At 36.3% G+C, this 15291-nt stretch overlaps 1 protein-coding gene across 3 annotated transcripts in view; it reads left to right on the top strand.

Annotated features, from left to right (window-relative positions):
- Window positions 1-12000, top strand: part of LOC121739913 (protein numb) — a 64625-nt gene extending 52625 nt beyond the window's left edge. For all 3 annotated transcript variants that reach the window (XM_042132522.1, XM_042132521.1, XM_042132520.1), the window contains exons 4-8: window positions 4126-4277; window positions 8013-8224; window positions 8609-8792; window positions 9190-9397; window positions 9809-12000. In XM_042132522.1, the coding sequence (XP_041988456.1) occupies window positions 4126-4277; window positions 8013-8224; window positions 8609-8792; window positions 9190-9397; window positions 9809-10030 (978 nt within the window). In that variant the 3' untranslated portion in view covers window positions 10031-12000. The remainder of the gene's footprint in view (window positions 1-4125; window positions 4278-8012; window positions 8225-8608; window positions 8793-9189; window positions 9398-9808) is intronic.
- The last annotated feature ends 3291 nt before the right edge of the window (window positions 12001-15291 follow it).

Raw genomic sequence — 15291 nt, 5'->3', positions numbered from 1 at the left:
TTATGTGATGTAACTAAAAATTTATGGTTTTCGTAATTTTTCCTTTATCTATGCTATAAGACGTTGCTTCGTACCAAATTTCAAGATTCTGAGTTCACGGGAAGCACCCTGTAGGTTTTGATTCCCTTGCAAGTGTCGAAAATTTGCGGCATAAACGGCTGTATCTTTTGATTGCGTTGGCTTAGAAGTTTGATTTTTTCACAGCTTCAAGGGACAGTAGACCTGAGTAATTGATATAAATTTCAGCTTCATACCTCCACGCGTTCCTGAGAAAAAGGGTCTTGACAGACGGACGGACGGACAGACGGACAACAAAGTGATCCTATAAGGGTTCCGTTTTTTCCTTTTGAGGTACGGAACCCTAAAAATTGATATTTTAAGATTGAAGATATTTTAGAAGTGACACGCTTTGTGAACTCATAAAATGTGTAACGTTTATACGACGAAAAAACGGTTTGGCAGTCTTCCACATATTATACGTCTGGGATTATAAAGTGATCATTCACTCCTACTATACTACTATTTCATGCGTCTGCCAAGACAAACTACTTGTGTACGTGTTTTTCTGTTAGATAATATTATGGATATGTCTAGTACATTATACAATATTATAGACAGCTTTGGATATTTTTCTTCTAAGTAGCTTTAAGAGTCATAAGCTTATAGACTATTGAATTTTCATAATCTGTGCAATGTGTTATGTGCATGGACGGCACACGAGAGGAATGAGGAAAATGTTTTTAGTCGTGACTCGCAATATTTTCCAAGTACATTCATTTCTGCTAAGTCTCAGAAAATTTTTTACGTGTTTAAGTTTTCCATGAATCCATACTTAAATATTTAACATGCTTTTGTCTTTGAATAAGGTTTAACAGGAAAAATTACTACAAGTCATATTTTATGATTTACTAGACGTTCCGCGCGGCTTCGCCCGCGTAAGTTAGATATTTCAGACACAAATTAGTACACAAAAAAGCCTATGATCCTGCACGTGGTGTACTTCTTATCTCACCCAAATAACAGAAAAAATGCTCCAGTAGTTCGTGAGATAAGCCCTTGCAAATAATTTCCCCCGTTTTTTTTTCACATTTTCCTCTATTTCTCCGCTCATATTAGTCTTAGCGTGATAAAATATAACTTATAGCCTTTCTCAATAACTGAGCTATCAAACATTGAAAGAATTTTTTAATTCGGACCAGTAGTTCCTGAGATTAGCGCTTTCAAGTAAGCCCTTTCAAATAAATTTTTTCCACATTTTCCTCTATTTCTTCGCTCCTTTTAGTCTTAGCGTAATAAAATATAGCCTATAGCCTTCCTTGATAACTGGACTGTCTAACACTGAAATAAATTTTCAAATCCGACCAGTAGTTCCTGAGATTAGCGCATTCAAACAAACAAACAAACTAACAAACTCTTCCGCTTTATAATATTAGTATAGATAAAATATTTATGAAATCAGTCAATCTCAAAGTTAACTTTACTTGTCCTTTATAATATAATTATGCAATGCACAAAAATCTATATATTAATACGTGAGCCAAAAACTTTGTATCCCTTTTGACGAAAAATGGGGAAACGTAGGTGAATGAAATTTTGCACAGTTATAGTTCATATGGTGAAGGAGTGCATCGAGCTAATATTATTTTGAAATTATGCTTTTATCATACATTTTTTTAACAAATAAAACATCCCACACACTACAGCACACACACTAGGGAAAATGACAGATTTTTGAGTGACAAGCCTATACATACGGAATATTCTCTTTTACTTATGGTTGAAGTCTGTTGACAACAAGGTGACAAATTGAAAATGGATTATAATTTTTTTATTGAATCTTAAATACTATTAGACAATGCTTACACGGCCAGTCTGAGATCAGCTGAGTCCCAGGGACAAGAGTTGAAAAAATATATGATAAAGTCAATATTTTTTACAAAATATTATAGGTAGTAGTCCTAATGTCGTTGAAACTAAGGTCGAATTTCGACCATTGGGCGATCTCTAGTACAAATAAAAATAAGTATAATAGTTTGCCAATTGATTTAAGACTATAGAATAGAACAGGTAGATAACTAGATAGTTTTTTCCACAACACACAAATACAATACATTTTTCATATACAAAATAATCGATTAAATAAATCATAAGAGATATATTGCAAGTGGAAGAGCCAATACAACATACGTATGACCTAACACTTTCTTGACCGATTTGAAATAGGACAAACATGTGAGTGTCAATTAGCTGTAACTTTATTTAGTTAATCCTCCGTCTCACGCAGCTCTACGCTCTGCAATATAGAATGTATCTTATAACTTATAAGGATTCCGTCTGTGACTAGTATGGCTTTATACTGTCTACTATGAGCACAATTATAGCTTCATGAATTATATGGCTATTGACTATAGTCTATAGTGCATTTGCGCTTAGTTTGATTTGAGTTATGACTTATGATGTGTGCTAAATATCACATGCTAGCAGTCAGCATGGCCAGTGTAGAAATACGATTGAAAAATTATGACCGATTTACGTGGTAGAGCCATGCTTCGGTTACGTGGTAAAATTCGCTTCGGCACGAATGGGCCGGCTCAACCGGAGTAATATCACGGGCTCACAGAAAACCGGCGTGAACCAGCGTTTGCGCTGTGTTTCGCCGAGTGAGTGAGTTTACCGGAGGCCCAATTCCCTAAGGCCTAACCTATTCCCTTCCAAACTTTTCCTTATGCCCTTCCTTACAATTACCCTCCCCTACTCTTTTACTCATATTCCTTCAAAAAAGGCCGGCAACGTACCTGCAACTCTTCTGATGTTGCGAGTGTCCATGGGCGACGGTAGTTGCTTGCCATCAGGTGACCCGTTTGCTCGTTTGCTCCCTTATTTCATAAAAAAAAGATTTTACGGGCAATGAAGATGACCATTGTCAATATGTCATTTTTTTCGTTCGTCTATTCTTCCGTAGAAAGAAACATTTTCGTAGGAATCCTAAGCGTGGTAGAAGCACTAAAAATGCCCCGATCCCCCTAAACTCTAAAGATACTCTAGCGATGTCACAAAAATTCCGAGCAAAGATTTCAAGTCTCTCATACAAAGTTTTAAGAGCATACTCGTGTGTCGTTATATCGTCCAACAGCATTTTATACCTATATCTGAAGAACACTACGGATGCTATCTGGTTGTTTAACATACACTGCCATCTGTATAATGAGGAGTTAACTTAGTTAACATAACTTACTGCCGCACACAGAGACATTTAATGATGATTAAACTTCAATTTAATGAAGAGTTTGACAGATAATGTACGGTGCTTAATATGTCAAAATCTACATTTAATTACAATTAAGTAATTAATATTCGTCTCTGAGCGCGGCAGTAACTTAGCAATATGTCTTAATGTGTCGATATTCTAGGTTCAATACCTACCTTTAGTTGTAGTTATTTTTAGAAACTTTGATTCTTGGAAAAGTACGCTCTAAATAATATAGTTTTAAGCCCGGGAAACTGTACGTTTCCGCGCGCGGCGTGATAAACAATTATTTTTGCAACAAAGTTGCAGGCAACATCTAGTGTGCCGTACTTTATGTACAGTCTGTCAAAATAGTCATGAAATTAAAAAGTGGCAACATCGTAGTGTCACCCCTTTCAAATCAATCTAAGAAAAAAGGGATGACACTACGATGTTGCCACTTTTTAATTTCATGACTTTTTTGACAGACTGTATGTTACGTAGTTGCCTTGCAACTTGTTTTATGTTTTGAAAAATAGCCAAAGAGAAAAAAAATACGCAGATTTATATATTTTTTTTCCAATAGTAAAATATATAATAACAAAAAATGCTTTTAAAGTGTACCTTCTATAGTCTATGCCAGTTTTTCCCAACCTTTTTTAGCCACGGACCCCTAGATAATCAAGCAGAATTTTCACGGACCCCCTTAATAAAATTAACAGCAAAAAAAATCAGATTCGCCCTGCTAAGTAAGCGTAGTGAATAGCGATTACGAGAAATTTGCATTTATATTTGGTTCATAGAGGATACCGCGGGCCCCGCGGAGCACAGGTTGGGAAAAACACTGGTCTATACTATACTTAGCAACAGTCGATATAATTTTTGTTTATCTCTTTCAGAACTCCCGTCGTCGTCCTATCCGTGCGGTGTTACACGTGAGCGGAGACGGCCTGCGGGTGGTGGAAGAGGAGACGAAGGGCCTCATCGTGGACCAGACCATAGAGAAGGTGTCCTTCTGTGCGCCAGACAGAAACCACGAGCGCGGGTTCAGGTACTTTGTCCTTGTAATGTATCGCATAGATCCTTTCAAATTAAGGCCAGGTCAACTTTTCGATTTGATGATTAGATTCAATAACTTCAATACTCATTCGTTTGTAGAGCGCGCACAAGATATAGTGCATTTAATAGAGAGTAGGAAATCGCAATTCGAGTTAAATAAATATCTTGTCTCACGGTGTGTCTTTTATTTTATTTTTAATTTTTATGAAATAAGGGGGCAAACGAGCAAACGGGTCACCTGATGGAAAGCAACTTCCGTCGCCCATGGACACTCGCAGCATCAGAAGAGCTGCAGGTGCGTTGCCGGCCTTTTAAGAGGGAATAGGGTAATAGGGGAGGGTAGGGATGGGAAGGGAAGGAAATAGGGGAGGGTAGGGAAGGGAATAGGGGAGGGTAGGGAAGGGAATAGGGTAGGGGATTGGGCCTCCGGTAAACTCACTCACTCGGCGAAACACAGCGCAAGCGCTGTTTCACGCCGGTTTTCTGTGAGAGCGTGGTATTTCTCCGGTCGAGCCGGCCCATTCGTGCCGAAGCATGGCTCTCCCACGTATAAACGTGTCTTATGTCTTGGGAAGATAATTTAGTTCTAAATCTCCGTGAATTGCTTTGCATGTTTGGAATGAGATGAAGAGAGGGAGCCAACCAGGATTTGGGTTATGCGGACCTCGTTGTTTAATGCGTTTATGTGAATGTCTACGGAAATTCATTGTTTCTTAACAGCCTTTGCTCGTGTATCCTCAGAATAAAAATACATTCAGGTGTTTTATTTAGATGTTTATTGATTTTAAATTATAAAACGTTTTCCCGTCTGATTACGCAATCGGGCGTTTAATAAAATAGCGATGATGTGACTGTTTAAGTCGGTACATGATTAGTAAGCACAACCTATACTTGGAACACACGCAAATAATTCATAATTGAACTATAATATATGATCAGCTATTTCGCATTTTCGTCTAGTTGCAAAATGTTAGACATTATAAATCTGTAACATAGTTTTATAGTAGGTGGGTATTATTATTATTAATTATTTTATTTACGCGAGCGAAAACCTTTAGATCCCTTTTGACGAAAAATGCGGAAACGTAGGTGAATGAAATTTTTCACAGTTATAGTTTTTATGGTGAAGGAGTTCATCGAACTAATATTATTTTGAAATTATGCTTTTATCATAATTTTTTTAACAAATAAAACATTACACACACTCAGGCGCGGTCGCAGCCTGAAATTTTGGGGGGGGGGGTCACTCAGTAGTCACTACACTATTTTTTTTATCTGCGTCCTCGGACGGTTCTGGGTTCACAGCAGCTGTCTAAGGTCGGACAAAGTGGTGGTTAGCTAGCCTAGCCTTTTATTATTTAGCAATATTTTGAGATTTTACAATTTAACCTTAGATTTTGGGGGGGGGGGGTCATGTCCCCTGTGACCCGCCCCTTCGGACCGCGCCTGCACACACTACAATGTGCACACTATTAAATTTTAACATTGGGCGATGTCTAGTAATGATAAAAATCTGTGTTGCAGCTTCGTATTATTTGTCTTCATTGAAAGTAGTAGTAGTCAGCTGAAAATAGTATAGCTATAAATCTGAGATAATCTTGATTTTCTAGAAAACCCGACTTATCGTGAGTTTTTCACGCGCACACGAAATATTCCGGAAGAAATAAATACATAACACTTTTATACTTGTATATGAGAGCGTCATCTGGATTTTATTAGATTTTTGCATATGTCCAAACTTCTTTATCATCTGTCCTGGAATCGCGTTTCACGACATGTAGCCTGTAGAAAGACAGATGCAGGACTCTACTGTTACCAATAGAGACTGAACTGTAATAAGTAATAACCCTAAAAATAGTGCAACTAAAATATGATAAACAAACAATGATATTATTATTGCATATATCATTACCCCGTCTATCCTTTCGTGAGCTATGTTGGTCGTCGCTGGCGCGTGACAGCGCGGTGTTTAATTACGGCCAGCTCAGCTGATGATGTCACCGCGTAGTGCAATACGAGAACGCACAGAGTTCGTGACCCCTGCACGCTGCGTTCGCGTTTTACCTCCGATAGCGCTTTATGCCACCGACATAAAGCCAGGCCTGTCCCACTCGCGAGAATAGGCATCGAACTGTAAGTACCACCCGGGGGTGGCCAATCAATAGGGACTCACAAGCGAGCGGTGACGCACGCGCAAGATTTTTCGTCGCGTATCTACTGTTTACTGATCATAGAGGAATTTTATTCATGATACTGATTTAACCGTTGTGACAAAATCGTTATAAATCTTATAAAAATAAACAACTAAAAAAGGCATATGAAATATGTATTTGAATAAGGTATTTAAATACAAAAAGTAGATAAAAACTATACAAACATAGCAAATAAACCAATTTCATACAAAGAAACGCACAAACTACACAGAAATAAACACAAGTTACTATGTTTAAATTGTAAAAGTTTCCTGCACTATAATCGAATATATACAACTACTATAAAATATAGCTTGGATTCCTAAAATTTTTTATTACTACAAAAAGGTTTGCTATTCGTACCGATAGTAATTAAAAAAGATTATTTTGTTTTCTAAAAGGCGAAAACCTTGATTTCGTCAGAAAAGGTACGAGTTATGCGATAGACAGAGAGCGGACATGTAGGTGAATGTAATTGTGGGCACCTAGCACTGTGCGGTCGGAATTTGAACTTTATAGTATCGTAGCATGAGTCGTTATTTCTTTAAACGGGTTTCGCCAGTGAGATTTCTGTTGGTACTACTAATATATATTCTATGATAAAGCTTACAATCTCCGAGGCAATAGTTTATCAAACGCACTTTACAGTGTACTTTCGCAGATCTGACAGGACCATTAACTAGGATATCTTAGGTAGAACACTGAACAAACTAAAAAATATCTAATTAATTTGTTATGAAATGAATTTGTTGTTATAATTTTGCCTCCTGAATAATGATTTAGATTACGATTGATACGTTCATCAATTATTGTTGTTTTAGGAATTTAATATCTAGGATTTAATGCATAGTTTTGTGGTATTTCTACATTTATAATATGTACTTATAAGTGGTTTAAATGATAACAAAATTAAAATTTACATCTATTAAGTATATGAGCTACATACACATGTCAATTGTCATAACGCTTAACGTTAGGTCATCAATGGGGATTGTCCATTTTTTTTTAATTTTGCTCATTACAAAAACATTTCGAGGAATAAGGTCAGTGATCGTTTTTCTGTATATAAACGAAAAAAATACCCATTAGTTACTTAGATTTTTGAACAAATATGTTTAACCTTTGTTTGACCTTCAATGGCGTTAAATTAGCAATAAATTCGACCAACATTACGTTTCGAACTTTTGGTAAGCTTCTCGTATCAGCTTTCACATAATGAGAACTTGCATTTGACGAACCAGCCATTATAAATAAGATTGAAAGGAAATTTAAAACATTCTCAGAGGTCAATTGGCCGCTGATGATGACGTCAGAGCGAAACTTTAAAAATTTATTGAGAAAAAACTAGCCAATGAATTTCAAAATTATTTAATTTATATTCTTAAAATACCCTATTTTAACGAAAAAAAATATAAAAAGTACATGTGATTTTTTTTGGACAATGCCCATTATAGTCTCGAAGTCTTTCTTATATTTCGACTTACCCTAATCGACTACAATCAAATCTCAAGCTAACATTGTATATTAATTTGCAGTTACATATGCCGCGACGGCACGACGCGTCGTTGGATGTGTCACGGGTTTCTTGCGGGCCGCGACAGCGGGGAGCGACTGTCGCACGCGGTGGGGTGCGCGTTCGCCGCCTGCCTCGAGCGCAAGCAGCGCCGCGACAAGGAGTGCGCCGTCTCCATGAGCATCGACGCCGCCAGCCACGCCTTCACTAGACAGGGCTCCTTCCGCAAGTCAGGTAATATTATAATGGTTACTCAAACATTTTATATTTTTATTCACGTCACAATTATTATACAAAACTTCCGAAATTATTCTCGTCATGATTACTCTTATAGAAACTCATCGTGCACTTATAATATTATATCTTTATAATATTATATGCGTTCTTGTTTCAAACATAAGTTATAGCTAGGTTAGGTTAGCCGTTACAGTTGCGTAATGTTAGAGCCCCAGACTAACCTAACCTAGCTTACACGGGCAGTATCTAATTAAAAAACCTTACCTTATAAACAAAATATTAATAAAATCTTTTATCGCTACTTTACTTGGGAAAATATTCATTATAAGAGAGTACTCTTATAATGAATATTTTCCCAACTAATAAACAATCTATTTGCAGGTATAATAAGTCGGCGCGTATCGGAGGCGGACGCGCCGTCGCCCGCGCCCGCAGCTCCGCCCCCGCCCGCCAGCGCCCCGCCCCGCGCGCCGCACAACCCGTTCGCCGTGGAGCGCCCGCACGCAGCGCCGCACCTGCTCGAGCGGCAGGGATCATTCCGCGGGTTCGCGCATCTTAATAACAAGTTAGTTTATATTTCAACACGTGATTGATGGATAGAGAGATAAAATAAAGGCAATCATTATATTCCCCTTGCTAAAATATTTAAAAACACAATGCATAGACCATACAATGCAAAATCTTTGACTGATACGTTAAAGCAATTGACAAAGATAGGGACTTTGACTGGCTTTGAATGCGTTGCGTAACAATTTGATTATTGGACTTTCGCAACATTATCTACCATTTTGGTAGATGTGATTGGTTGATAATATTTATATTTGCTTAACTTTGATTAAGTACGATATTAATCAAGCGTGCGTATCAATTTTATCATGCCGTTTAAAAATTATATTCTACTCAGAAACTTAAACATAATATATGCATTTTATTATACTAAATACAAACTCTGTCTATTTTAGCTCGCCCTTCAAGCGTCAGATGTCTCTCCGCATTAGCGAATTACCATCGAACCTGGAGAGACAGCGCCTCGGGCTGCAGTCGCCGTCGAGCGCGCCCGCCGCGCCCGCGCTGCCGCCGCTACCCACCATACCCGCCGCCAACCCCATAACTAACCCCATCACCAATCCCATCAATCCTATCAATCCCATTACTGATACGTCTAACGATGTAAGTATAATAGTTATTTTAATCTAGCGAAACTTAATGATATTCAATCGAAAGACCCCAAGTACTAATAAAACAGTATTTTTTAAACACCTTGCCACATTTAATTACGTCAATAGTAGCCTCATTTATCGAGAGGTTGATTTTGTTATTGAAACTCTCCTAAAGTTAACAAGAAATAAGCAATTTAACATATTTTACAAACAATGAAAACTTGTCTAACAAAACTAAGGCTGGCATTACAGTTATCCGCACACGACCCGCTCCGCGTCGCTGTGAAACGATGTGCTGGCGTCTCATATGTGTCCGTATTACCAGCCCGTACGGGTGTCCCGGATAGTTAAAGCCAGCATTAACAACACTTTATAAGTAAAACTTCCCTTTGCAATCCACTCACTTTATTCTCTTCCGCAGTCGAGCAGCGAGGTGTGCAGCGACGCGGTGGCAGCAATGTGTCAGCAGCTGTCAGTGGGTCTGCGGGCGCTGGCCGAGGAGCCGGTGGCGGGCGCGGGGCTGCCGCACCCCGACGCGTGGCTCGGCCGCGTCGCCCGCGCACCGGCGCTCTCCGCCGCCGCACGAGCTAACTCCTTCGCCGGACAACCTACCAACCCCTTCTTGACGCCTGCTCCGATGTAAACGAGCTATATGTAACTCGCCAGTAGTAACTGTTACTTCAGTGAGCTGTAACCGTAACTCGCGAGCTGTAACACAAACTGTAATAAACATTGCTGAGCTCGTCTTAATTTTGACAAGCTGTAGCTTGTTACCGTAACGCTTGACAGCCGTAACTAATGTTTAGACTTTACAGCTACAGCTTGTTACTATAAACAGGGGTAGGGGCTTTATCATACTCGAAGGTAAAAGAACTATTAAGAGTTCGTTCCTAATTTTCTATAAATCATTGTATTGCCTGTTTAAGGCAACTTAATTCTTAAAGCATACCTATATGCTGCGAAATGATAGGGAGAAAACGAGCGGTTAAGAATTTATTGTCCTATAAAATGGCAGACTATTAACCATTATATCAGGTTTTAATTTTTCAGACACTGCGTTTTGGTGTCGAATTTATTAAAAATTAAAGTCGTAAACATGTGTCAACATTATATAACAATACTCAAAGTACATTATGTACTTAATTGACTTCTCGAAGTGAAATTCATTCGAGAGTATTCTGAATGCGTGTACTTAACTTTGGCAACGAAATATGCTTTATACGGCATGCGTATGACTTTGTCTTTGACTAACTTTGCAATGCGTTTGCGAGTCATTTTCGTCTTACTCGTTGTCATTATTCAAAGAAATAATGCAACAACGCCAAGTGACTGATCTCAAGGAACAAGTTAATACTACTTAATTACTTTTAGTTCATCTAATCGGCTTTCCAAACAAAATTATTGACAGTGAACCGCACGTTGCGCGAAAAAAAATTTAGTTTGAACTTCCATTCATTACTTTTTCAGGCGTTGATGATTGTTTTTTCATTATTAAATGTTTATCGATTGTTACGAATGATTATTATATCGATTTTATAAAAATCTCGCATGTGAAGTGTACATATTGTTTAATGTAACGACTTATGAAAATGATGACGAAAACTATTTAAAAATTCTTAAATAGTTCCAAAGATTTTTTGACAAAACACGGTGATGATTGTCACTATAATAATTGGTCACTAAAGTGTACGCTTGAACTAGGCCAGAGGAGTCTAGAAAGGAAAGTGGTTGAAAGCTGCTCACTTGTCGTCCAATTTAGTCTTCAATGTCTAATATTATCAAAAATTTATTGCACCTGTAGCAGTATAATGAGCACATAAATATTTTTTACTCCTAATATATTAGTGTACGACGTAATCCAAACTGAAAAACATATTTTAGATATTAACAACTTATACGGTTTCAAATGTTTATTGGACTAAACTACTTGAATTATAAACGTTTATTCTTGACATATTATTACGGCAAATTAAAAGTATATTCATATAATTATAATGCTAACTTGACAGTTTTGTCCTATTGAAAAGTGCTTTGCGCTTAAAGAATCGAAGTGACCAAGTCGATTTACGTAATGACTTTCCAAGTAAATATTTTAGGTATAATTTACTTCGCGTAGAACCTTCCATCGTATTAGACATAAAGCGGCACATCCACAGTTCTTTTAATATATATGCACCTTCATATACATCCCAAACAGTGGTAAAATCTAAATATATTTTTGTTAAAAAGGATATTTTTCTAAAATATTCCTCCAGTCTTCATACAGAAACCTTCCTCAATAGACGAACAAGTTACTAAAATTTGTGATTTTTCTCGTGTCTTAATGTGCTCAAGTTTGAAACGTTGTGAATAGGACATGCACACACTTGAGTATTAAATGGACTTAAAACGTTTAGGAATTATTTACATACACTGTTTAGTAGTCACTAACACTGGTTAGCAGTCACGTTTAGGCCATAGAGATGGGCGCTAGACTTAACTTTACATAATGTACAATGTAATAAGTATCGTACTTAATAGTGAGGTGCACTGCGCTTACTCTGCACTCGATGTTGTTCGATAGAAATACGTAAACTGCATCGATGTACTATATTTAAAGATGTCGCATTCCGTTCCACACCGAAATCTAAAGCTTTATAGTCTGGCAAAAAAGTGAAGAAATTAAAAAATGGCAACATCGTTGTGTCATTTCTTTTTTCTTAGATTGATTTGAAAGGGATGACACTACTTTTTAATTTCTTCTAGGGGCTGTACGCTGTTACGGCGTTCGGTGTACACACTGCGCATAGGATTGTGATGTCTCTAGATATGGTACGTCAATGTGTAACTAAGATAAGACTTACTCCGCACTGCAAACGTCCAGGGGACAGTATTAGCCGGGCCCGAGTCCAGCTGAGAGGCGAACAAATCTTACAGTATTTATTACAAAACTCTTATCATAGAGCTTTTTGGATATATTTTTTAATTTTTTGTATATAATTGTAAATTTGTAGGATACTTTACAATTACGTCTTTTGTGAATCTGCCTTGTTTATATTTTATTATTGCAGTAACGATTAGGGACGGGGTCGATCAAATTACTTCTAGTTTGCGCCGGAGTTGTTGGTTTGTGTGATTTATATTACCTATTTTTAGTTAATATAAAGTTTTTTATAGTTTTTTTTTTGTTATTATTTTGATGTAAAGTAATTCAAGTTTAATTTAAGCGGTTCATACTTTGATTCTCTCATCGTTGAGAATGTCAGTTGAATTATGTAAATATTTTGTCAGTAGCACAATGATTTTGCACAATATAATTTTGAATTACATTCCAGGAGTACTTCTAAATTTTGTTTTACCGAAATAATCTTACTAATCAACATTTCGCGATCGATTGATTTGAAATAATCACTAGGTCATAGTACTTAATTTCTTCCAGCCTACTGTAAAAGTTGGAATTAGGTATACGTTCGAAGCTTTCAGGTTTAAAGCTTTAGGTTACAAACCTAAATGTGTAATGCTTGTACTTATCGGTACGTGTTACTGGATGGTGTTAATGACTTGTTGATTGTGATGACGATTCTAATAACTCGCACCGTTTTTAAACTTTTTGCACCCGTTATCAGTTGCCATGGGAAGTATGAACGTTAGACTATGCCAGCTAAGCCAATACGTACTTATTTTTAGATCAATATGTTACATTAATATAAAATATTTCTTATATTGTACTTAATATAAATAATCCAGTTGTTTCGGAATTTCTTGTTGGGCGTTATTTTGTATATTTGTCTTGAATTATTTTTCTAAATTGTATATCTTTCAAGCTTGTACATACCGGGGCATACGATATGTAGATATTAAATAGACAATGAAAGTTCAAATATTATGAAGAATAATAAATATTATGTTAGTTGGTAACATTTTCATTTTATTTATACTTCTCCACTCTCCTGCCATTATACCTATCCCCACCAGCCCACCAGCAGCTCCAATCTGGATTATAGCTAAATTAATCGTATGTCATAACATGCTATCTCTTTCGCTTCTACAGAGTACAAGATAAAAATAATAATAAATAATAAAATAATAAAAAATTGGTTTATTTAACTCACCACAGGTCCAATACAAGATGTTTTACACACTCTACAAAGTTCTCACAACTTATGTGGGAGACTGGTGCCTAAATTAGGCGTAGCCTGTATTTCAGGACACCAGGATCTCGCTCGTTTTTTCTAGCTAGTCACACGGAGTAGTGAACTTATTATTATTGTTACAGAATAGATAATAGTACAAGTTATTGTGTAGGGTGTGAGGGTTGGTTGTGCTTTAGTGTGTGTGTGTGTGTGTGTGTGTGTTTACGTGTGGGTGTGTGTTAGTCCGGTACAGTTATCAGTTTTTCTGTGTTTTCGTAGTTAAGAGTTAGCAGCCATTCATTAATTTTACTTTTGCAAGATGTCTTCGTCAGGGAGTAAATGTTTAATATTTTATTAATTTTTTTTATAAACATGTCCTCCAATAGAACTGAAGAAACGATTGGAGAAAAACATGGTTTATAACCACAGTACTTAATTTTAAACCAGAATGGCGCAAGTTTATCTTAATGGGTTAAATAAAGGGAATTCAAAATAAAATAGTTATAATTTTGCTGCACCATTTTATTCATTTACACATGAACATATCAACGGCATAAACTTCAGTGCCTACAAACTACCTAAACAACGTAACTATTGTCTGCGATTTATCCTAACACCGCACATCAGGTGACCGGAAAACACATTTACATTAGATAGCAAGAGATAGTTCACAAATAGATAATGTTCGACAGAACTCGCTGCGGGTCGGTATATATATTTTTACATTCCACTACGGATTTACAAAGATATAAAATGATTTTTCTAAACGTTTTTACATATTCGAACGCTACGGTTGGGGTATTTCTGTTGTATTTGAATGTTAGAGCTCTGTGCTACTCTGTGAACGGATCGCTAGGGGAATACTACTCGATACCCTGCAAGATAATGGCAAAAGCTGTTTAATATATTTATATCTTTATAGAAACCTGCGAGTGCACGTGAAAGCGATATACCATGCAGCTACTATATCAATTGACTGACAAACCGCCGTTACGATAGAGACATACAAGCATTTTACATACATATAATATTATCTATGATTCAACAAGTTTACAGTTTCATTACGTACAATATATTATTGACATCGAGTAACACAAGGAATGTTATAAAATGCATTCATATTTGATTAATAGTAAAAATATAATTATTAAAAATTGAAAGTGAAAAATCATTACAAATATTGCAAATAATTGTTTAGTTGTATAAAATAATAGTTCGGTACATTTATATTCAACCAAATGTATGGTAAATCACACACAAAAGTTATAACTAAGATACAGTGATCTTTCAATATATTATGACTAGAGCTAACGTTTATAACATTTCACACATCAATGTGTAGTTCGAGTAAGATAGCTTATCAAAAAAATATCACGCCCTATAAAAGGTTAATTGATTTAAAGGAATATACTTACACAAATAAAATCTCAAAAAATTATTTCATTTTCGAGGCATTGAGATCGCACGCTACAGAAGTAGTATTATAATTTATCATACATCCTCTAATACTGACTTCATAAGAATTATTTTTTGTAAACTAATAAGCAAGTAACGAACGCTACTCGGAGCTCTAAGTAATAAATAAAATAAATAAGTATCTAAATAGATTTTAGACTTTTAAATATTTGTACGATAATATCAATTATATTTTCCACTCGTTTTATAAATAATTTTCTATAAAGTTTATTCGATTTAAAAGCAAACTAGCAGGGGAATACACTAAAATTTGTTTATAATGATTTAAGGCAGCCTTACTTTTATCTGCAGATTATTTTACTGTGTTCAAGCATTT

Source organism: Aricia agestis, chromosome 2, assembly GCF_905147365.1.
Source record: "Aricia agestis chromosome 2, ilAriAges1.1, whole genome shotgun sequence".
NCBI classification, from domain to species: Eukaryota; Metazoa; Arthropoda; class Insecta; order Lepidoptera; family Lycaenidae; genus Aricia; species Aricia agestis.
The sequence above is the reverse complement of the archived record's forward strand: the minus strand, read 5'-3'. Positions and strand labels throughout refer to the sequence as shown.